Source organism: Chiloscyllium punctatum, chromosome 7 (assembly GCF_047496795.1).
Source record: "Chiloscyllium punctatum isolate Juve2018m chromosome 7, sChiPun1.3, whole genome shotgun sequence".
Classification (NCBI taxonomy): domain Eukaryota; kingdom Metazoa; phylum Chordata; class Chondrichthyes; order Orectolobiformes; family Hemiscylliidae; genus Chiloscyllium; species Chiloscyllium punctatum.
Window position 1 is genome coordinate 132,994,043 of NC_092745.1, and position 24,463 is coordinate 133,018,505.

General features: G+C 42.2%; 1 protein-coding gene across 6 annotated transcripts in view; it reads right to left on the reverse strand.

The window, feature by feature from the left end:
* LOC140480154 (LIM/homeobox protein Lhx8) overlaps positions 1-24,166 on the reverse strand; it is a 46,160-nt gene extending 21,994 nt beyond the window's left edge. For 2 of the 6 annotated variants that reach the window (XM_072574872.1, XM_072574871.1), the window contains exons 1-6: positions 23,647-24,166; positions 21,833-21,985; positions 19,173-19,294; positions 16,331-16,551; positions 7,926-8,029; positions 581-676 (exon numbers count right to left, since the gene is read on the reverse strand). In XM_072574872.1, coding sequence (XP_072430973.1) covers positions 581-676; positions 7,926-8,029; positions 16,331-16,551; positions 19,173-19,294; positions 21,833-21,985; positions 23,647-23,727 — 777 coding nt within the window. In that variant the 5' untranslated portion in view covers positions 23,728-24,166. The other 4 variants (XM_072574877.1, XM_072574874.1, XM_072574875.1 and 1 more) reach the window with 4 other exon arrangements.
* Positions 24,167-24,463: the final 297 nt, after the last annotated feature.

Sequence of the window (24,463 nt, forward strand, 5' to 3'; positions counted from 1 at the left end):
TCCATGGAGCAGGAGAATCCCAGTTTCAGGCATAAGCCCTTCATCAGGATTCCTGACGAAGGGCTTATTCCCAAAACATCAATTCTCCTGCTCCACGGATGCTGCCTGACCTGCTGAGCTTTTCCAGCATCACACTCTGATCTCCAGTTCTTACTTTCTCCTAGAATACAGGAGAGAGCAGCCCATTTGATTGGCACCACATCCAGAAGCATCCACTCCCTTCAACAACACTTTGTTCATACCGCTATCTATAAGTTACATGACAGAAATTCAAAGATCTTCAAACAGCACTTTCTAAACCCATGTCCACTTCTATCTGCTACCTTTGTCTTTCCAGATGGAAGGAACATTAGCCCTTGCAAGTTCCCCAAGCTACTCACCATCCTGACTTGGAATAGAAGTGTCACTGGACAAAAATACTGGAATTCCCTCCCTAATGAATTTGTGGGGGTTACATTCCTGAAGTAGATTATAGCAGTTCACCATGGGGTGAAAGAGCAATCTGGCCAGTGGTATCCAGTGAATAAAGTGATCGCACACGTCAATTTAGCTGAAAATTGAGCTTTGACAAAGGTCTCACCTGTATCACACGCCTGCTTAAACCAGTTCTGTCTGCAAGTTTCTGCAGTGTTTGTGCATCTGGATTGTTGTCTTGTGAAAACTGAGCTTGCATTATCTGCAAAACAATGAACTGTAAATTGCTGAACAATTTTAATAACTAGCATCTACTTTTAATAGATTTAGGAATATTGCAGACAGAAGATGCTAGAAATCTGAAACAAGAATTTTGAAAGCTCAGCAGGTTTGGCAGCATTTGTGGAGGGTTACATTGATGTTCCAGGTTGATTAATTGTTAGCAGAACTGGAAAAAGCCAGAGATGGATGGCACATTTACATTAGTTCCTACAAACATTTCCCAATTCTAAATGAAAAAGCTATCAAGCTGTCACCTCTGCTTCTTTCTCCATCCATGCTGCCAGACCCACTGAGCTTTTCCTCTTGTGTTATTTTGGAAAAGCAGCTTTCAATCCAAGACAATCTTGGCCTTCTAGAATAGTACCAATTTTTCTTCCAACTTCAGTCACAGGACTTTAAGAGATTGCCATCCTTACCCAGACCATTTATATAGCATTGGTCATAAACTATATCAGAGTATTTCATGGTCAATGACATAGTTTGCAAGTATACAGTCAGATGTACTACAGGACATGTTGCCAATCTGCACATAACTTCCCACAAGTAGTCAAGAATGTGACCAGATGATCAGGTTCAATTTTGCTTTCAAAAGATGAATGTCTGCCCTCGGTCAGAGGAGACTTCTTGTAAGGATTCTACAATCTTTTGACAACTGTCCAAGATGAGACCAGCCATGTTCATACTGAAGGTTGGGGGAAGGTTTAAAAGGGACAAACAATGAGGGGGAAAATATAAATTGATGTTCAATACTGACCGTGAAGCTACCAATTTGCCAACATCCATGGATTCAATCTCAAGGGGTTGAGATCTTCAGGAGTTACCTGGTTTGAACTACAGGCAATAAACCATGGCCGCACATCAACAGATCCTTAACTGTCCTCTGAAATAGCCTAGCAACTCACTGATTGCTGGTTCACAATTTGCTCAAGTGAAATAAATTGGTGCAGCTGATGCCCATATTCTGTGAATGAATTTTTTTAAAAATTAAGGCTGCAAGAATCAATGAGGAAACAAGACCGTGTTCATTCAATATTTGCAGTTTTTTTAAAAATAAAAGATTTCAGGTGGCAGAATTCCAAAACTTATTGCCAGCTCTAACCTTAGTGAACGTGCCTTAAATATCTGGGCTGAGGTGTTGGCGTTGGGGTTGTGCTGCACAGTCTGAAGAAGTTTCAGTCAGAGTTAGCTCAATGATTTTTCCTACTCCAAATGCCTTTTAAATGTTAATGGACCCACCTCAACCATTTCTGCTGGTGGCTCATTCTGTATGCATACCACCCAGTGTTTTTCTTTTTTTTAAAAGCCCCTCCGGTTCCCTTTTCTATCTAACCTTAAGCTGATGATTGGATGAGGCAACTGTGGCTGACAAGGGAAGGCAGACAGAGACAGTATAAAAGCATAGAGTTTAGTGAAGATTAGTAGAAAGCCAAAGGATAGCTTAAAAAAAAGGGCAGGTTTGTAATGAAGGTGTTAGCTAGTAGTAAGAAATTGCAAGAGTTTTTATATCAAAATGTTCAAGTGGTGGACATTGGACTGCTGGAAAAGATGGCTTGAGAAGTGGGAATGGGGAGCAAATGGTAAAATGGTAGAGGAATGAATAGGTATTTAGCATCAGTCATGATGAAAGACTCCAGCAGCTTCCCATCCCGTTCCTTACTGTTAATCCTTTGTGCCTAATACATTTCCACTTTTGCCCAACTGGGTACATCCAAAATTAAATACCAAGCAGTTGCTTGGTGGTGGCAGTACAGAGTTTGTCAAAGCTTTTCATGCATTCAAGACAATTGGCAGTGTCACCATTAGTAGGGATTTGTTCAGATGGAATAGGATCCACCTGTATCATGCTGGGACCAGAATCCGACTAGGATAGACCAGGGCTGTGGAGAGGCCTTTAAAGATCGGAGGGCAGAGGGCTGGGTTCAGTTGCATGGAACGTTATAGAAAAAGGTTGAGAGCTTTAGCACCGATATGATGGGGGTATCAAACATGGCTGCAAGGGAATCAGGCCTGGGGACTAAATATCCAAGGATATATATGTCTATTGAAAAAAGGACAGGCAGATGGGGCAGGGTTGCCTAGTTAGTAAGAAATTAAGTCAGTAGAAAATGATTATAGGGTCAGAAGACAAATCTGTGGGCAGAGTTGAGGAACTGTGAAGAAAATAAAAACCTGATGGGAGTTGTGTATAGGCCTCTTCGTAGTCAGTACTGGGGAAGAAAATCAGGAGATAGTGCTTCACATTGCAATAACCATGGGGACATCAATATGCAGATATACTGGGAACAATCAGGGTAGCAGAGAATCCCAAGAAAGAGAAATTTACAGAATTTCTATGATGGTTTTCTGTAGCAGTTGTGTTAGAACCCATTAGGGAACAGGCAGCTCTGAGTTGTGATGTGTAGAGACAGACTGGATTGGGGATCTTAGGGTGAAGAAAACCCTGGGAGCAGTGACCATAATGAAGAAATTCACCCTGCAGTTTCAGATAAAGAAGCTGAAATGAAATGTAACAGTATTTGGTCACCTTGTTAGAGGAAGGTGGTTACTAAACTGGGAAAAAAATGCAGAAGAAATTTACAAGAATGTTGCCTGGACTCAATGCTCTGAGCTATAGGGAGAGACTGGACAAGCTCGGACATTTTCCTTTACAGCATAGGAGATTGAGGGGGTACCTTATAGAGGTGTATAAGATCATGAGAGGCATAGATAGGGTGAATATACTCAGTCTTTTACACAGGACTGGGGAAATAGAGAACTAGAGGCATCAGCTTAAGGTTAGATAGAAAAGGGAACCAGAGGGACCTTAAAAAAAGACCACTGGGTGGTATGCATACAGAATGAGCCACCAGCAGAAATGGTTGAGGTGGGTCCATTAACATTTAAAAAGCATTTGGAGAAGTACACGGATAGGAAAGGTTCAGAAGGACATGGGCCAAGTGCAGGGAATTGGGGTTAGAGTGGATGGACATTTTGGGCCAAAGAAGGTCCTGTATCCAGGCTGTAGGACTATGACAGTAAAGGTAGCCACAAAGACATGAGGGAGAAGCAAGCCAGAATTGATTGGAAGGGAAGCCTAGCTGGAAAGGTGGCGGCACAGCAATGGAAAGAGTTTTTTGGGATAATTCAGGAGACACAGCAGAAATTTGTTAAGGAAGATTAAACATACTAAGGAGTGGATGAGGCAACTGTGGCTTAGAGCTTCAAGAGATTCAGGACAGAGTGTAATGGCCATCACTGGGTGTGCTTGGGAAGCTAGAAAAGTCTGAAGGTGCATAAATCTCAGATTGAATGGACCACAACCTAGAGTTCAAGATGAAAGCAGAGGAGATTGTGGAGGCATCTTTCAGGGAGAGTCCTAAAAAAGGACAAAAAATGTTTAACATATCACATGTTTAAAATGGAGAGTCAGAAGACTGAAAAAACTATAGATCAGTTAGCCTGACCATGGCTGTTGCTAAGGTTTCAAAATCCATGATTCAGGCAGTATGCCTGAAATCGGTTAGACTTCTGACGTAATGAGCAAGTGTTTGATATATTTGAATTTCCTCAAGGTCTTTGCCAAACTGCTACATAGACTGCTAAAAAAAAAACAAAAGCTTATTGCATTAGGGACAATTTATGGAGAGAGGACTGGCAGAAGGCAGGGAGTGGGAATAAAAGGGGTCTTTTTCAGGATGGCAGCCAGTGACTATTGGAGATTCACAAGTGTTGGGACCATAGCTATTCACATGAATCTGGATGGAGGAACAGAGGACATTGTTGCTAAGTTTGCAAATGACAGTTAAGTGGAGGGACAGATACGGTTGAGGAAGAAGTGGGGAGGCTGCAGAAGGACTTGGACAAGTTAGGAGAGTGAGCAAAAAAAGGCAGATAGAATATAATGTCGAAATTGTGAAGTTACGCTCTTGAGTAGGAAGAATCAAAGCATAGACTATTTTCTAAGGAGGGGAAGGCTTTAGAAATCTGAATTATAAAAAAGGTCTTTTTGGTGTTTTTCAGGATTCTCAGTTAGGATAAAGGTTCAGTTGGTAATTAGGACAGTAAATGCAATGTAAACATTCATTTCAAGAGGGCTACTGAACAGTATTTGATCCCATATTTAAGGGATATACTGGTGTCGGAGGTGGTCCAGGTGATTTACAAGAATGATCCCAGGTATCCTGTGAGCAGGTAAGATTCTGGGCCTGTACAGAGTTTAGAAAAAGGATCTCACAAACTTGGAATTCTAAAGAGATTTAAGAGTGAATGTGGAGAGGTTTTGAAGCTCACCATATTCATCTCCAGTGCAATAAATGGTGGGCCAGCCTGTGACACATCCCATAAGTGACGGGGCTTGTAACAAGACATGACAATTAGTGTTGCCAGATCCAAGAGTAATTCCAGATGGCAGTATTACCTTCAGTAGCATAACTAAAAGGAAACCAACTCCCTCAATTTCCTTGCTAGCTTATTTCAGCCTAGAAATACTACCTGATGTCCAACCCTCAATTAAACTGAGAAAGACGTACAGCACAGAAATCAACCCTGTGGTCCAACTCAGCCATGCTGACTAGATATCCTAACCTAATCTAGTCCCATTTGCCAGCATTTGGCCATATCCCTCCAAACCTTTCCTATTCATATACCCACCCAGATGCCTTTTAAAATGTTGCAATTGTACTAGCCTCCACCACTTCCTTTGGCAGCTCATTCTACACAGGAGCCACCCTCTGCATAAAAGTTGCCCCTTCGGTCTCTTAGATCTTTCCCCTCACCATAAACCTTTGCCTTCTAGTTTGAGATTCCCATCCCAGGGAAAGATCTTATTTATTCTATCCGTACCCTTCATGTTTTTATAAACATCTATGACATCACCCCTCAACCTCCAATGCTCCAGGAAAAACAGCCCCAGCCTATTCAGCCTCTCCCCACAGCTCAAACCCTGGCAACATCCTTGTAAATCTTTTCTGAACCCTTTCATGTTTCACAACATCCTTCAAGATAGAGGGAGACCAGAATTGCAGTATTCCAAAAAGTTATTGAAATTAATCTTTTTACTGCTTTCCATCCTTCACTTATCTTCCCTACATCCCTGAAAGTCAAAGTATTAGTCATTCCACTACATTTTGATCCTCAAGCCATTAAAATTCAATTGGATATGACATACTGCCTTCCCCTTTCTCTCCCCACCTGGTTAAACATTGCCATTACACAAACAAAGCTGCTTTACTATTAGACTTTTGTTGCTCTAGACAGCGTCAGTTTGCTAATATTTTTCATGTCCTTTCCCCTTTTACATAAAATGGTAGCTGTCACTTAATTAGTAGTATCCCAAATGAGCCAGTAAGTAGTGGGTTCAAATACTATTTCCAGGCACTGAAGCAGTGACATCAACAAGACCACTCCAAGAGAACACTGGAGGGGAAATCTTTCACATGTTAACAGTGATTTCAAATCACTGAAGGGCTTTTGCCAGAAACGTTGATTTCACTGCTCGTTGGATGCTGCCTGAACTGCTGTCCTCTTCCAGCACCACTAATCCAGTAAGTGATTTCAAATCCTCTTGGGGTGAGAGCAAACAATGACAGGCCAAATATGAAAGAGCTATTTCCAGTGTCATAGCCTATGATATTCAAAACATAGCAAACAGGAGCATTAGGCCATTCAGCCCTGGACCACGGCTGATCATCCTACTCGTTACTGTATTACTTTCTCCTCATACCTTTTGATCCCTTCAGTTCTCAGAACCATATCTAACTCTTGAAAGGATTTTGGCCTCAACTGTTTTGGGGTAAGAATTTTACAGGCTCACTCTGGGTGAGGACATTTCTCCTCCATCTTAAGTGGTCTACTCTATATCTTAGAATGTAACTTTATGCTGAACTCTGGTAATCAGGAACATCCTTCCAGCATTTACGTCATCTAGTCCCATTAGAAGTCTGTACAATTCCATAAGATCCCCCTCATTCATCTGTGAAGATAGTCCCAAGTAATCCAGTCTCTCCTTGCACATCTCTGCCATCAATCTGGAAAACATCCTTGCTGTACACCCTCTAACCAGAACATTCTTCCTCAGAAAGCTGCCAAGGCCACAATACTCTAAGTGCGGTCTTTCCGATATCATCTATATTTACAGCAAGACATCCCTGCTCCTACTAATCCTCTCACTATGAAGACCAACATCTCATTTCCCTCACCTGTATGCTTGCTTGTAGTGACCTGTATAGAAGGACAGGCAGCATCCGAGGAGCAGGAGAATCGACGTTTTGGGCATAAGCCCTTCTTCAGGAAGGCTCCTGCTCCTCGGATGCTGCCTGGCCTGTTGCACTTTTCCAGCACCACACTTTTCCACACTGGTATCCAGCATCTATAGAGGAGAAAGTGAGGACTACAGAAGGACACCCCTGTATCATTACATACTGTAGCTTGGAAACAAAAATGTTTTCAACTGATATGGACACCTAGCTTGCAATCAAAATATAGTGATTAGATTAGATTACTTACAGTGTGGAAACAGGCCCTTCGGCCCAACAAGTCCACACCGCCCCGCCGAAGCGTAACCCACCCATACCCCTACATCTACATCTACCCCTTACCTAACACTACGGGCAATTTAGCATGGCCAATTCACCTGACCTGCACATCTTTTGGACTGTGGGAGGAAACCGGAGCACCTGGAGGAAACCCACGCAGACACGGGGAGAACGTGCAAACTCTACACAGCCAGTCGCCTGAGGCGGGAATTGACCCCGGGTCCTGGTGCTGTGAGGCAGCAGTGCTAACCACTGTGCCACTGTGCCGCCCACAGTGCTTTAAACTGTCAATTAAAAAGACTGCATGAAAGGGATGACTGAACCCAAAAAGTAACAATTTAGAGTTTTGTGGCATTGTCAGAAATTGTCCATTCAACTAGACTGAAAGACCGATCATCTTCTCAAACTTGCACAATGCCTTGAAATAGTGATCAACTCCTGAAACATGACAACTGGACAGTTCCCCTTGACTCAGTAAACTAACAAAACCATTGACCCAGAATTCAACAACCCTTGCCAAACTAGTGACCAGATCCAAACAAATTCTGATGCTGACAATTGGCATCCAGGATTTGAGAGAGTATAACTCAAACTTTCAAACTAAAGTAACTTGTCTACTCTTAAGACCTCGTGTTGCAAGAAACAACAAAAAAAATCATTCAATAAAGTAATCAGAGGTAGGGCCAGGATCAATAGTTGAAGTGGAACGTTCATTACCTGGAGCTGATCAGCTGTGAAGCTGGTCCGTGCTCGTTTTGTTGGTTTGGGTTGAATGACATCCTGCTCGGTTGGTAGTGCTCCTTCCATGGTCACTCCGTTCCCTATAAGGATATAGTTGCAATCAAGAGTGTATGTGAAAAATAGTCAATACAAGAGATCCACCTCCCTCTCCACACACAACTATCCCAAATCAAATAATCTGAGTCACAAATCTCCTTCAAGTGAATTATTCACAGCAATTACACACTGGCATCACACTCACCCAGTTTTCTTCTTGTTTTAGTTCAGCACAGACAGCTTTATCAGTACGTGGCCCCAAGCAAAATTTCTGCCAGCTACAGTGAGAAAGTCCTGTGTGGTAACTTCCAGGCTCCTGTACTGTCAAAGACCCACACTGCTTAGTCTCCACTCTGTGGGAGCAAGCCTCCAGCTCTTTCAAACCCAAAAATCAAAAATATGTTGCTATGTTTCAGCCTGTGGAAGGCCATACTGTGATGATGCAACCGCTCGTTCTCCAAAATTCCCTCTACCTCTGCTCAGTGTCTGCTACACTAAATCGTTTAATGTTGGTATAACATTGCATCCACATTGCTGCAGGAAAGGAAGTCTCACTGTAATTTGATCGTAAACTAATTACTAAAAAAAGGTCTGTTAAAAACTTTCAATCATGCTTGCATTCATATTACAAAGCTCTATGGTGTACCTTCATTTATCTGGAGGAGAATGAAGTTTATTAAATCTCAATAAGATAAATTTTGTGCTATGAAAACCTAAGTTAACTCTCCAGAAGTTATTGAATTTCCATTTAAGTTGACAGATTTCATAGATACGCCATGGGAATTTAATATTCAAGATTTGCCTCTCTGCACACATTAACTAATGAGAACCAACTTCTTTTACTTCACCTTTAGTCCAAAGGAAAAAAAACTCACTGCTGACAGCATCATGAACCCAAGAAGAACAATTGCTTTTGTATTATCCTGATAAATATCAGCAAATGATACCATTTTGAACAGAATCAAATAGTTGTTAAACCTTCACTTTAAAACATGAAAACTATGCAAATTTGAAGCGGAGGTAGACTATTTGGCCCTTCAGTCAGCTCCACCACAAGATTGTAGCTGGTTAGATTGCCAAGATGGTCGAGATCAGAGTGGTGCTGGAAAAGCAAAGCAGGTCAGGCAGCATTCGAGGAGCGGGAAAATCGACGTTTTGGGCAAAAGCCCTTCCATTCCTGATGAAGGGCTTTTGCCCAAAACGTCGATTTTCCTGCTCCTCGGATGCTGCCTGACCTGCTGTGCTTTTCCAGCACCACTCTGATCTGAACTCTGGTTTCCAGCATCTGCAGTCCTCACTTTTGCCCGCTAAGATGGCCTATCCCAACAACTTTGATTCTAGCGTCTAAACTTAACACTGAACCTGCCGCCACCTCTGCATGTGGAGAATTCCAAAGCCCTTCAATCCCTAATCTCCTGTATTCTGGAAGGGTGGCACAGAGATCCAGACTCAAGCACAATAAAAAACCTTCCATCTTGCCCAAGGAGATTTAGAATCATATACCTTTTGTCAAATCATCCCACTAAACTCCCATGGAAGTAATCCCATCTTCACCACCTTACCTCAAAACAACCTGCTCATTCCATATATCTACTAAAACTTCAACCAGTATATATATATGCACACATCCTTAAAGATGACCAAACTAGAGAGATTTAGCCTTACTGATGTCCTATATATCTAAGACATTAACATTATGTTCATTCCTCTTACAAAAGGTAACATCCCAACAGTCTTGATTACATGCTGTACCAGCACTGACTACTCACACTAAAACACTTAATTCCGTTTGAACTCTGCAGTCAATCGAACTAAAACGTTTGAATCTTCCAGCTAAAGTGAATGCCTTCTCATTCTATTTACCAGATTTCTGCTTACTCATCTCATTCAAACTTTAACAAACTTTTCATCTTAAGGAAACATTCTACTCTTAAAAAAGGGAAAATAAGCAATTAACTCTTTAGTTACAGCTTTAGAAGCTCAATACATTCTGACAAAAGATTCACAAAATATGGAACTATTAGAAAACATCCAAGACAAACAACTTCCCATTGTGCTTCCCCAGTCCCATTACGACCCAATTAGATCAGACTTGTTTGAGTCAGAATGGATTATAAAATATTTAACTTGGTTATTCACAGGCACATGAAGCTTAAGTTCTTTTAACAACCATCTTACTACAAAAAGGAAAAACAAACTAAATATTAGAACAGTATGAAATCTCATTTCCCAAAGCAATCACTTCAGTAAATCCAGAGAAATTATTCAAATTTGATCTAACTGCTTTCCATTGTCCTGTAAACAATGAAGTCTTATGAATAGTCAAAACTGAAAGCTTAATATATTTAGAAACAGATTAGATAGCACTTATGGAAGCTTCACAAACTAAACTTTTAAATAAAAACTTTCCTCAACTGTCCTACACTTCTCTGTGAGAGAACATATTTGCTTCCGACCCTGGTCGGATCTCTTCCAAAGTTGCCTTAAGTTTTACATTGAATTGGAGCTAAAAAAATCCAATCCTTCATTACTCTAAACCAAAAGCAATCTAATGCTTTTCAATGTTCGGTCCCAGTCATAAAAGCCACAGCATCAAATCTTTCATCACTCCAGATTAGTCACATGTTTGACCTCTAAACCATTGTTCTGCACAATAAAACAGAGCATTACAGTGCAGTACAGGCCCTTGATGTTGCATTGACCTGTGAAACCAATCTGAAGCCCATCTAACCTACACTATTCCATTCTCATCTATAGGTTTGTCCAATGACCATTTCAATGCCCTTAAATTTGGAAGCAGGCAGGGCATTCCACACCCCCTACTACTCAGTAAAGAAACTACATCTAACATCTGTCCTATATCTGTCACCCCTCAACTTAAAGCTATGTCCCCTCATGCTAGCCATCAACATCCAAGGAAAAAGGCTCACTGTCCACCCTATCTAACCCACTGATTAGATTAGGAGTCTCTAAAGTCATCTCAACCTTCACCCCTAACAAAGACAGCCTCAAGTCCCTCAGCCTTTCCTGATAACACCATACCAGGCAACATCCTAGTAAATTTCCTCCACACCCTTTCCAAAGCTTCCACATCCTTCCTATAATGCAGCAACCAGAACTGTATGCAATACTCCAAGTGCGGCTACACCAGAGTTTTGAACAGCTGCAACATAACCTCATGTCTCTGAAACTCAATCCCTCCATCCAGATGCCTTCTCATCAATAGCAACCAACATATGCAACTTGCAATTTAAAGCATTTGACATTAACATCCAAGAGTTTTGGTTTAAGCAAGTGGTATGTGGCTTTTAGTCCAAGTTAAGCACTTTTTCAATGTTGATTCTTGGTGGTGTATAGTGATGATTTGATTTCAGAACGTTTTAAGAGTGAATAGAGTAAGCAGTGCATTAAGTTCTCAGTTTAGAAGGCTAGTTTGACTTTCAAAAAAAAAAGGGGAAATCCCATAGCTCAGGAAGCTGCTTTTTTTGAGGGCCAGTTTGGCAGTTTTACCAGAAAGTCTTGGTTGAAGCTGGATATATAAAAAGTTGTTCCTGACAAAGAACTAGTATTTATAGTGATTGCGTAAACAGTTTAAAAAGTTCCAGATAAGAGATTTTTCATTACAATTGTGGAATAATTTGCTGAGAAAGTCTATACTTTAATTGTAAAAAGGGTCCAGGAAGGAACTATTAAATAAAAATGGGGAACTTAAACCAGGTTAATTAAGCCCTACAAGTGTAGGAGAGAGAGATTCTTGGAGTGTTGTTAAGGAGAGCTTTTGGAATTGACATGATTGTAGGGCTTGTATTTTACTAGGCACTTCCAAAATCTTTAAAGTTATTGCAAATCAGGATTATGCAAAAATGCACAAAGACTTATTGCCAAACCAAATCAGTAACACTGCATATTTATGCTTCAGTGAAAGATGACTTCTTTAAAACTAATAAAGTGATCTACAATTGAGATTTAAGGCTGACAACTGAAGTGCCCATTAATATCACATGGGGTCATGACACTAGTTTAAAATTGATATGAAAGCAATAAACCTCAACTTTCATCACAACTGGATCCATTTATACAAGCACTACTTTTCTACAAATATTCTTAAGAGGCTGAGAGCTACTCTACATTCTCTATGCCCCAACATTCACTTCATGACATTGATTATTTTTCAGTATTTAGGTTTTGGACAAATGGAAAAAAGATCAAGAAATCACAGCCTTTTGAAAGCAAGTAACAAGATACTCCCCACTGCAAGCATTGGGACACAACAGTTGGCTCAAGAACAAGCAGAGAAAGCTAACAGGCAAGTCTGAGCCAAGGGCATTATAAATGGAAATTCAGTCAGCAACAAAGAACTGATTGGTCTGTTGACACATGACCAGTGGTCAATGACAAAGGCCTTCCACCTAACAACAACGGATTAGCTCCCAAGTAGCTCAACAGCTTGGAGCTGTGGCACATTCGATCTTGATAGCCTCAGGAGTTGTCTTGTTCTCTACACAAAAGCCATGCAAGAAAAGCACTTTACTTTTCCCTTCAACAGTTGCTCCAAACTGACTTTTAGTGAATGAGCTGGAGACATTTTACAAGGCTGAACCAGCTATCCTGCACCTCCTACAAAGTCAGTGCAAGTATTCAGAGGAAAATTAAGAAAGCACAAGAATCACCTCAGCAAATCCTGCAAATGAGACCAATGAATTGCTTTCCTGGTCTTTATCTTTATCCATAACACCATACTTTTACTTCCCAGGGATAATTTGAGAAGGTTAAAGTTTTAATCTGTAAAGTTGGTAGTTCAGAATGTTTCTAGATCTAGAATCTATTTGCAGTAATTATTTACTTCAGAAAACAAATTTCATGCTTGGGACTGGGACTAAACAACAGGGAAACTTGTGAATTCTGCGTAAGTCCCAAAATCTTCAACTGGTGTTAAGACTCCAGAAATAGCAGGGTTCCGAAAATAGCAAGATATTCCCAGTGAGGCATATCTTAAAGCAGGTTACAATTAACACGTGTATGGAAGAGAGAACAGGGAAAAATTCTCACCCTTCAAACTGAAGATTAACACTAGCCATATGAAGACTAATCAAGGATTGTGAAGAACCTTGTAAAGGTGTAAAGACCCATTCCATTAATATTTAGACCAACAACATGGTGGCAACTGGAAAACATTACAGCTAGAACACAGGATACAAGATTAACAGTCCATATTTTCTCAACTAGTACCTGAAGAGTTTTAGAAATCACTTATAACAGCTGGTGTTTAGAAGCTATTTTTCATACAAGACTCAGTAAGTGGGAAATTAGTTGCAACAACATTCTTGGGCTTAATGTTGGTCGAGAGAGTGTGTTGCTGGGAAAGCACAGCAGGTCAGGCAGCATTTGATAAGCAGGAGAATCAACTTTTCAGGCATAGGCCCTTCATCAGGCAATTTCCTGATGTAAGGCTCATGCCCGATATGTCGATTTGTCTGCTTGGATGATTTGGGGGTGGGGGGAAAAGGGGGTGGGGGGAAAAAGGGGAGGGGGGTGGGGTGGGGAGGGAGGGGTTGACACTGGAGCTGCTGGGTCTTGAACCTAGCCTCCTAGCTGAGCTACATACACTACCATTGCATCACAAAAGCCCCATACCCAGAACCTAGCTTCCTTGTTGGATAAGGAAATCAATCTGCCTCATTCTGAATATACCAGGATCCCACCATGAGGCAGTGTTCAAAGTAATAATCCTCAATACCAATAAGTATTCTCATCCATCTTAAAGTGCCCCCATGGTGTGGACTCAGCTATTTGAAGAAATCTTTCTACATCCTGAAATTGACCAAGTAGACTTTGTTCATTTCACATTCTAAATACAGTGGAAAAGTCCAGCTTTTCCTTAGGATTGCTGCTCATTCAAGATATCAAAGTCTAGTAAACCTCGAGCCACATGTACATCCATCCTTCAATAGGAAGGATGAGACCAAAGCATACACAATATTCCAGATACAATCCCAACATTTTGTACAGAGCAAAGCTGTACTTCAATCATGTTCAATTCTGAAAATAAAAAACGTCACTTAGTTAGCCTTAATTATTTACTTTACTGGCATAAAGTTGTGATGAATACTCCACTTACCTAGATGGGTGTAGCTCCAACACCATAAGCAGCTTGATACTATCCAGAACCAAAGCAGCCCACTTGATTGGCACCACTTCCATAAACATCCACTCCCTCCACTCAGCTGTACCTGCTGCTATCTACAAGATACACTCCAGAAATTCAGAGATCCGATATCCCTGCTCCTTCACTGTTGCTGGGTCAAAATCCTGGATGTCCTTCCCTCATGGCATGGTGGGTCAACTTACAGTACATGGACTGCAGCAGTTCAGGAAGGCAGCTCACCCCCACCTTCTCAGACAAGGAACAGTCATCAGTGCCAATGAGGGAATTTTTAAAAAGTCAATTCAGTGACACCAGCAAGCCTCGACTTCCACCTTTAAAATCTGCTTATTCTCCAGTTAAATAATTTTAAAATTTATTCTACGTGAATAATTTCACATTTTCCCAAATCATAGTGTGCAATCATTTGCCCCCACCCACTCAATTTGGCTACGATACCTTAGCTCCCATCATCCAAGTAATTGATACACCTTGGGAAAGTTAAAGCCCCTGTAGTAATCCACTCCTATGTTGCCAAAAGACCTGCATTCTCTGCCAGAGAGATCTACCAAACCAGATGTTATCCACTACATATCAGCTCCCTACTTGGCACAATCTTAGTAATCTAATCTTGTGACACTTATTAAATAGCTTCTGGAAATCCAACATTGATGACTTCCCTTTATCTCCAACACATTACTCCTTCAAAGAACCCCATAAACTGGGGAACATTAGTTCCCCTGCACAATTATACTGGCTCTTTCCAATTACCTTCAGTTTTTCCTTGAATCCTCAAAGATACTACGATCTTCTCCAAGACAACGACCACACCAACCAATCCTGCTGGTTTTCCTTCAACCATTCTACTAGTTATATTTAATAGTTTCCAATCTGATGGAACATATCCAGAATCTAGTTCACTTTCCAAAGTTAACTATTGGATCCAAGTTCTGGATTATCCACAATCACAGAACCTTCACCATAGACTGCAGTTCAGGAGAGTATTCACTCGCTTTCAAGGACAATGATCGTTATTGCTAGTAGCACCGACATCCCAAATTTTAAAAAAAAGGACTGCATTTGCATAACTTCAGCTACCCAAAGTAATTTGCAGGCAAAGACTGTTTTGAAGTGTAGTCACTTTTGTCATGAAAGAAATACACCAGCCTCCAGTACATTAATGCAATCATGTCCATAGTATCTTTGGCATTAAGGGATAACTATTTGTCACAACAATCCTTATAACGTGAGCAGCCATTTGGCCCCATCATGATTTGCACTAGCTTTGTCTAACCTGGCTGTATTATCCACTGCTATATCTTCCCTTCCTCAGACAAGCCCCCTTACTTTCCTATTTCCACCCCTTAGGCACTGGGCATTACCATTTAAAACTAATGTCTCAATCAAACTGCCTACAAACATAATGGAGGCATATTGGTTTCATTCCTAAACAACTCAATGAAAGTTGCTCCAATCACCCTTGCCTCACTTGCACATCCCTTTAAAATCTACTTAGTCACATTCTTACTCCTTTTGCAAATGGAAACAGCTTCTCCCTATTCCCTTTTCTAGCTAGCTAATAATGTTGAAAACTTAAAATGTCCTCTCAGCTTTCTTCTCACCAAGGAGAAGAGTCCCAATTTCTCTAATCAATCAATTGAAGCTTCCCGTCCCTGGAGCCACTCTTGCAGATCACTTCTGTGCTCACCAACTGAAGTTGGAAGAGTCACTACAAAATATTAACTCTGCTTTCTTTCTGTAGAAATGGCCAGACTTGCCATGCTTCTCCAGCAATTTCAGATCTTCAGCATCTGTTTTTTATTTTATAAAATGCACCATTGTTTTCAATATTCCTTTTAACTATTTGGATCACAAATCAAATTTGCCCTAGAGTTTCTAGAAATTAAAAAGGACAGTAGTATTGTGAGCAACTTGGAAGGGAAAAAAAAGGCAGGAAGGCTGAATAAACAGCGTAAAAGGAGGAGAAAGAATTCATTTATGACTGAATCAACCGCCACCCAAACATGAGAACTTTGCTCTCTGATTGGCCAGTATACTAATCAGAATGACCAACCTTAGCCAAAGTTATCATTTGGGAAGGATGAGCAGAGACTGAGGGTCATTTGCCACCTCCCAGCCAGATTCAGCAACTGCATCAGTTAACACCCAATATATCCTCAACTCCACTGTCAGAAAAAGTTACCATTTTCAGCTGCCCTTTTGAGGTTGTCCAACATACAGTCATAGTGTATCCGACAGAGGACCTTCTCTTCCACCAAAGCAAACTCCTCCCCAGTGGACAGCTGCCTCTTGCAGGAGAAACAGGCAAAGCATGCCAGGTGATAGACATTACCCTTGGCCCTGCGGACCCAGTCTGTCGAATGGATGTGCCTGCCACAGCGAGAGCATCGGGTCCCATAACGCCTGGTGAAACAAAATCATTTTGGGCTGGAGGTTACAAAGCAGCAATTTATCTCACTGCTGTTTTCTCCCAAAAATATTCAATTGCTTCAGGATAAAATTAAACAGAGAAAGAACATTTGTGTAGCACCTTTCATGACCTTTAGGATGTGTCAAAGTATTTTGACAGATCATAAGCATGGTCATGACAGACATACAGAAAACAAGTTGCACATAGTAGGATCCCACTTACAAAAGCAGGTAAACTTTCGCTGATATGTCAAAATAATCATTAACTCAAGACACAGAGCCACCCACTTCTGAAATATTTAGATGGATCATTTAGCAGTGGTTAGCACTACTGCCTCAGTATCAAGGACTTCGGATTGGATTCCACTCAAGCAAATGCATGGAATTTACACATTCTCTCCATGCCAGTGTGGATTTCCCACCAGCTGCTCCAGTTTCCTCCCACAGCCCAAAGATGTGCATTTTAGGTGAACTGGGTGTATAAATGGCCCATAGTATCCAGGGATGCTTAAGTTAGATGTGCTAACCATGGGAAATGTAGTGTTATAGGAAAAGGGTAAGGAAATTGGTTTGGATGGGATGCTTTTGAAAGGGTCAGTGTGGACTTGGTGGGCAGAATGGACTGTTCCCACACTGTAGGGATTCTATGGATTTATAGCAGTCTCAAGATGGTAGAGAAGGTGTTTGAATATGCAGTGAAAGCTGGCACCTGAACAGCAAAACACTATGCCATAGTGTCCGGTATAGAAAGTGTAAAATTCTGACTTTCTGGAGGGTGTTACCAAGATGAGCAGCTTTAATTCTAATTGTTCAGTTACACATGACCCATTGGAACAACGTTGGCAATGCAACTTGTGCACAGCCAAGCAGCAGACCAGGAGATAAAGCACAATCCATTCACAAGGTACCGACTATTTGATCACACTTGCACAACTTTAAAAACAATTAAATTGGAGGGATATCAAATAAAGAACCATTTAACCTCCAGCCTGCTCTACCATTGAGATCCAGGCTGACTCCATATATTAGTGTCTTTGCCCATTTCTATTATTAAGATAAAATAGGCATGTAGAAACATGAATTGATATTAAAAGAAGTCAGCATGGATTTAAGGAAAACAATCTAACAGCTTTGAGCTTTTTTTGAAGCAATATGTATTGATAAGATCAAGACTTGTAGCATATGATTTTCAAAAAAACATTCAAACAATACAACAGACTCAAGGAAAATACAGGTCATGGAGTAGAAGTGTCACTAGCATAGTGGATACAAAATTGGCTAAGGGATAGGAAACAGTTAAAAAGATATTTTCCATGCTGGTGGATTTGTAGCAAGCTTGGTCAGGATCTTTATTAGCACCCCAAGCTTTCTTGATGTATAGGTGAGCAGAGCTTGGTGTGTAGAGGATAAATTTCAACGCCTACAGACAAAAATTGCAAACTAAGAACAGTACGGATTTTCAAAAGGATGGTAGTACATCAAAGGAGTGGTCAGATATTTCCATATGTTGGAAGTGTGAGGTGATGCACTGGTAGAACGAACTGGAGAGACAATACAAAATAATTCTGACAGGGTGTGGGGTGGATACAAAGAAGACATTAAAGTAGTCAGGACAAACAATAATTCAGGCTTTTAATAGTGTAGAACATAGGAGGTTGTTTGGATAAACTTAGCTAGGACACTGGCATAGATTGGTGTTATCCACTAAGAAGAATGTAAATCTGGAGTGTACAGAAGATGTTTATAATAGCTCCAGAGTGAGAAACTTCTGTTTTGAAGAATAACTAGGGAGAAGGTTAGAGGAGATTTGATAGTTTTCTAATGCTTAAGGTTAGGATTGGATGAACTTGCTCCTGCTGGTCAAGGGGAGGACACCATTTTTAGTGTTCTGCAAAAGCAGTAAACAAAAAAAGCTGGCACACCACTACATTGGCTCTGGAATGCATTACCAGGAAACCTGTTGGACTGGTTCAACGGAGGAACTGGATGATTAAAAGGAAAGTGTATAAGGATATGGGGAAAGACAGGAGTATGGGACTAAACTAGAGTCTTAAAAAAGACTAAATGTGGACCGAATGGCCTTCACCCAACAATAATTCAGATACATTTGGCTAACAGTCCTGGTTTTAAAATTAGGGTGGACAAGAACATCCCACTAGGTAAAAACAATGACTGCAGATGCTGGAAACTCTGCTACTTTCTCCCCACCCCCACCCTCCTCTCACTTATCTCTCCACACTTCAGGCTCTCTGCCTGTATTCCTGATGAAGGGCTTTTGCCCGAAACGGTGATTTTACTGCTCCTTGGATGCTGACTGAACTGCTGTGCTTTTCCAGCACCACTCTAATCAACAGCATCCCACTGCCACCATATTGAGGTGCTTTGTAAGTTGAGATCTGAAAGATTTGGCTGAGTCCACCCCATCCCTGATATTCGTGACTGACCAAATAATTTTTTTTTGGGGGGTGGTGTGGCGGCACAGAGAGACCGAGTAATGGGAGACAGTTGGAAAATGTTAATGTAAACCCCCCCTCCACCCCTCAACACTAAACCCAACCCTAGGCTGATACATAGGAATCTTCAGAAATTCTGACAGGGTCATCTATGATCAGTACCTGAAATAATCCAGTTTGCAAAATATTTCGTGATCCTTGATGTAGCAGCTGGTGTGTCGGCCCAGGGAGGTTTTGCACACACTACAGGCCAAACATCGGACATGCCAACATAGTTCATTCACCTGCACAGGTAGAGAACACAGCTTCCATGAACAACCTCACAACTGGGAAACATCAACACGTGAGCTACCAGCCAGCCAACACGTGATAACACCATGTGGTCATCTCCCCCAGAGTTCAGGGGGGAGGAAAGTGTTACTGAACTCAGGGGGAGATGACCACATGGTGTTAATCACCAGTATTAATCCAGAGACATGGGTAATATTCCCAAGACTTGGGTTTGAAATCCCATAGCAGAGATTCAATTCCAGATTTTTATTGAATTCATTGCCTCACGACGACCACGAAACTATTGTCCCATCCTTACCTGGTCTGGCCAAAATGTGACCCTTAAGCCCTCTCTAAATGCTGTCCTAGCCAGAGACACCCCCCTCCCTCGCCCATCCCATGGGACAATTAAATACTGGAGACACTGCCTAATTCACTGGATGGGGGAAGCATGGGTGCAATTTTCACATTAGGTTAATTCAGGCAATAATGTCGACTGTAGATGATAACCATGGCAATGTTACTAGTAAAACCTCACCTTCAAGGGAAGATTTGCCATCCTTACCCAGACTGGCTTGCATAGACTCCAGACCCACAGCAACGTGGTTTGCCTCAGCGGCCCCCTCCCCCCCGAAATGGCCCCGAACAAGCCACTCGGTCCAAGGGCAATTAGGGAGCGGGACAAGTATTTCAAACTTGTACAAAGGAGTTTGAGGCGATAAGCAAACCTGGAATGTTCTATCTCAGAGGCAGTTTTTTTTGTTACCTTCCTCCGTTCGAGTCACTTCAATTGCGAAAAGCATTTGGATGGCGCCTGCTCTTGGTTCCAGGGTATCCCGACGCACTTTGCGGTCAGAAGCGTTTTAATTTTAAAAAAAGGTTTCTACAGGTAGGTTTAACATTGCCGGAAAGGATTGGGAATGTGAGCTCTAAAAGCGAGTTGCAGTGATCCGGAAAGTCCTACCTGAGACGGCAGTCAAGCCAATAACATCCCAAGGGATTTGAAAAAAATTATTAAAATGGTGGGTGGGTGTGTGTGTGTATGTGTGGTTGGGGGGGGGGGGGGGGGAAGAGAAAGACATGGGGCAAAAATTCTTTCCAAATTGGAAAATGGTCCAGGGCTGTGGGTTACCTCCACCACACTACAAATTAGCCCTATAGAGAGAGCTCAAACCGCTCTATCACTTTGTGACAACTACAAGGGCAGTTAGGTCAGTGCTTTGGGGGCCAACTCCCTTTTACGTTCAAACAATCGGCATTTCCTGCCGAACTTGGCGTTAGTTGGATTTCTAAAATAGGGTCACATTGAAGTCCGGGTTATTTCCCCACTGATGGTGGGCTCTGACTTCAGGGAGTCTACCTGTTGTCCAAGAACTACAGCTGCAGTCTTTAAAAATAAATCTTATGAAGACTTGTCGATTGTAAAAGACGTTTAGTTAATTTCTTGTCGGTGAAAGGACATACACAGGGTCCAATCCTAAACTAAGACCCTTCAATAGAGGGAGAAGGTTGAAAGTTTTAACAGTGACCAGATGTAGTTTAAAAAAGGTAAACACCGGATTTAATGATCGTTCGTTCAAAACATTGCAGACACGAACTGACCTTTAACAGCTTGCATTTAAATAGCGCTTTTAAACACGGAGCCTCAAGTATTCAAGCTGTTGCTTAGGGAGCAGTTTGCCAGGAAGGAAACCTGATAAAGAGGGGAATTCGAAACAGTCTCGTGTCTTTCACGTTCTGGGGTTTCTCCTGACGTGGTGGGGAAAAGCGGTAACCAAATTTGCTCAAACCAAACTCCTAGCCAGGGCATGGAGCTGATCAGAGGCTGTATTCCATGTTGCTGGGTAACTAGTGGTCAGAACTCCTCACAAAAGGTGCCACGGAATCCTGCCTCCGCTAGGAAGCGGATGAGGTTTAATCGGAGAAAGCGCGACATTTGGGGTCTCGGTGTAAGGATTGGAGGACATTGGGAACTCTGAACGGAAACTTAATCCCACACTCCTGGTACGCAGAGGAGGGACAGGGCCACTCTAACCCTCAAAATAGATTTAAATAGTTCAAAATGGGTTCAAAAATAACACCCGGATAAATCGAGGGAAAACAACTTTCCAGACGGCTGCTGTTCACGCGGGACAGAGTCGTCCCTTGGAGTTTATACCGCCAACAATTTCCCACCTGCATTCGCCCCACTTTCCTGGACTAGACGGTCATCTATTCCAACTCAATAAAAACCAAAGTAAATTGTAAGTCAGGAACAAGAACAGAAGTCGCTGAAAGAGCTCAGGTCTGACAGCATCTGAAGAAAAATCCAGAGTAAACGTTTCAGGTCCGGTGACCCTTAGATGCTGCTAGATCTGATCATTTCCAGCAATTTCGGAAAATGTTCCCTCTCTGTACGGTCAGGTCAAACTTTACAATCCTGCACGTTCTATAGCTAGTCTCTTGGTGGCAAAGACCATTCTCCCTCAGAATTATTCTGTGATCAATTAGACCGGTATGTGTTTTTTTAAAAAGGAGGAGGGTGGGGGGGCGCGTTTGCGGTGTTTCCTCACCTTCAGGAGGTATCGGTCCACTATTTCCAAGCCGCAGCTGCTGCAGATATTTCTGCACGACCTGGAAGAGATCATCGATTGTGGAGATAGGGATGGCGAGGCCGAGGGAGCTGGGGAACTGGATTCGTCCTTAACCACCCGCTCAGAGTTAGTCTACAGTAAAAAAAAGACAAAGATGGAAAGTTAGCCCCCTCCCAGTGCAAATGAGTCTCAAATATGTGAATGACGGGAGGAGAATGGGGGTTAGTGGTTAGGTACCAGACTGCAAGTACTCCGTTTCCAAATCCTTTCAAAAGAGTTGGAGGATTCAGGGTCGTCCGACATGGTTTTTAAACTGGAAAAAGAGCAAAGATTTGGAGATAGCTTCTAGCACATTGATGCACGTAAGGAACTCTAAGAACATTTATCACACCCCATTTCAAAATTAGCCACTCTCCCGCCCTCACCCCAACAACGCTCGTGAATCATTTTAAAAGTGCGTGATTTGGAGAGCAAATACCCTCGATTCTGGACAAAACAAGAATCTTTAGTATTCAGTCCAGTAGCAGAGGCTGGTCTGCTCAAGTGTCAACTCCGTTTCTCTTTAAGTTACACAAAGCTCCTCATTTATACCCATCAGTTCCTAACGCCAGTCAAATGGGGGGGGGGGGGGGGAAGGGAAAATTGATTTTTGTTAAAAATTTCAATTAAAGCACTCCTTGTTCTTTCTAAATGCCTTTGAAAGGGCAATCTCGAGGTGAAGAGGTTTAATAAGGGCACTTGAACGATAATGACGGAGCCCGCCAGATTTGTTCAATTGGGCAATTTATACCGGGGGGGGGGGGGGGGGGAGAAGAGAGAAAAGAACAATTCCTGGTGCAGGTGATTCCAGTTAACCATCCCGAGGGAAGGTCAGCGCTGCCTGGTTACAGATTTAAACCAAATCTACTCGTTTCTCCTCCCCACAAAATAAACACGAGCGATTGCTCAGGAGTTGAATTAACGCTCCCAACCAGTCGGGAGTTTAAGGGGGTGGAATCTGTGGGTAGGTGGGAGTTGGAGGATTTCACAACCCCCCATCCCCCATCCCCGGTATTCTCAATGAACAACGACTAAATAACAAGCCTGGAAGGGAGTCAATAACTCACTCCCCACCCAAATTGATTTTACACAACATTGCGGGGTTAGTTACCCCCTCCCACCGCTGCAAGGGATAGGGGATTGGGACTTGGGACAGGAAGAAATAGTGAAGATTTCGGTTCTTTACCCCCCGCCCCCAAAAGAGTTGAGAGTCTGGAACCCGCCACCTTGAGGGTGATAGAGGCGGAACTGCTAACATTTCGGGAGTATTCACATATATATTAGCGTTGCCGGCACAAAGCTGTGGGGGGGTCAAGGACTGGAAATTGGAATTGTTAGAAGATTGTTTTTGACCGGTACAGACGCGATGGGCCAAAGGCCCTCTTTCTAACTTTGACTATGCCAGACTGGCCCCGAACACAGACTTGATAGAGGGGTAGGAACAGTTAGCGCCATTAAAGACCTATCATATTTCTACGTTAATCACTATAGGACGGAATCGTGAGTCGGTAACCCACTCCCAATCATTAAACCCCTTCAACCCGAATCTTAGTCTCGGTTTAATCCGCTCCTCCTCAAATCAGTATAGTCCCATTACAGCGCCCAGATAGTTTCTGGAAATTAACAGATGAAATTTATTCCAAGTTACTGTACAAAACACAGCGTCTATCAGAGGGGGGAAATACGTCCCGCCTCGTTGTTGTGCTGAGGGTTAAGCCCCGATAAGTGACTAAGGTAGAAAGGGAGACCCTCACCTTCTGGAGACACACACCAGCCGTGTACTTCTCTTCGCTTTCCATGCGACACACCAGCAGCTGCGAGCTCTTCCAGTACATGGCATTCAGAATCCGTGTTCCTCGCGTACAGCATAGACAGACTCACAAAAACCCTCCCTTATTTCAGAGGGGAGGCTATTGCCTCCGATCTGAAACCTTCTGCTCAATTCTTCCCTAGTCTGTCTTTTAACTGACAAACAAGGAGGTTACCTCGGCAGATTGAACTTTACTCAAAGGGGAAAAAAAAAGTTTATTTTTCACCAGCCACACCTCTCTAACCTAGTACAGCCCTTCAAACATGTAAGGCTTCAGACTATACACACACAAGTAGTCTTGGCCAACCCCCTCAGCCCTCTCTACTCGTGTCCAACGAACAGCCAGCATTATCTCATGAAGCCTTATCTCTCATCAGCTACATGAATCGAATTGAAATCTAAACACGGATTCAGGTTACGTCCCCGCAGCCTTTACAAGGCTATGAGGCCAGATACAAACATTGAGAATCCTTGCACGCCATATCATCACCGCTCCTTTTCGCAAGGTTCCTCCTCAAAAATGAGGAGGGGCGGGGGAAGAAGAGAAAGTGTTGTTTGCTCTAAGGTATACATTTGTGTGACTTGACTGATTGTTAATAACTTTCCATCAATGAAACTGAAACATCTGAACCATATTAATAATATTTTAATTCTGGCTGTTTCAAATTATGCCCACGAGGAACTGGATGCCAATTATGACAAATTATGAGACTTTCACTTTAAGTTGGCAATTCCTGATGAAGACAATTATTTGCTCAACC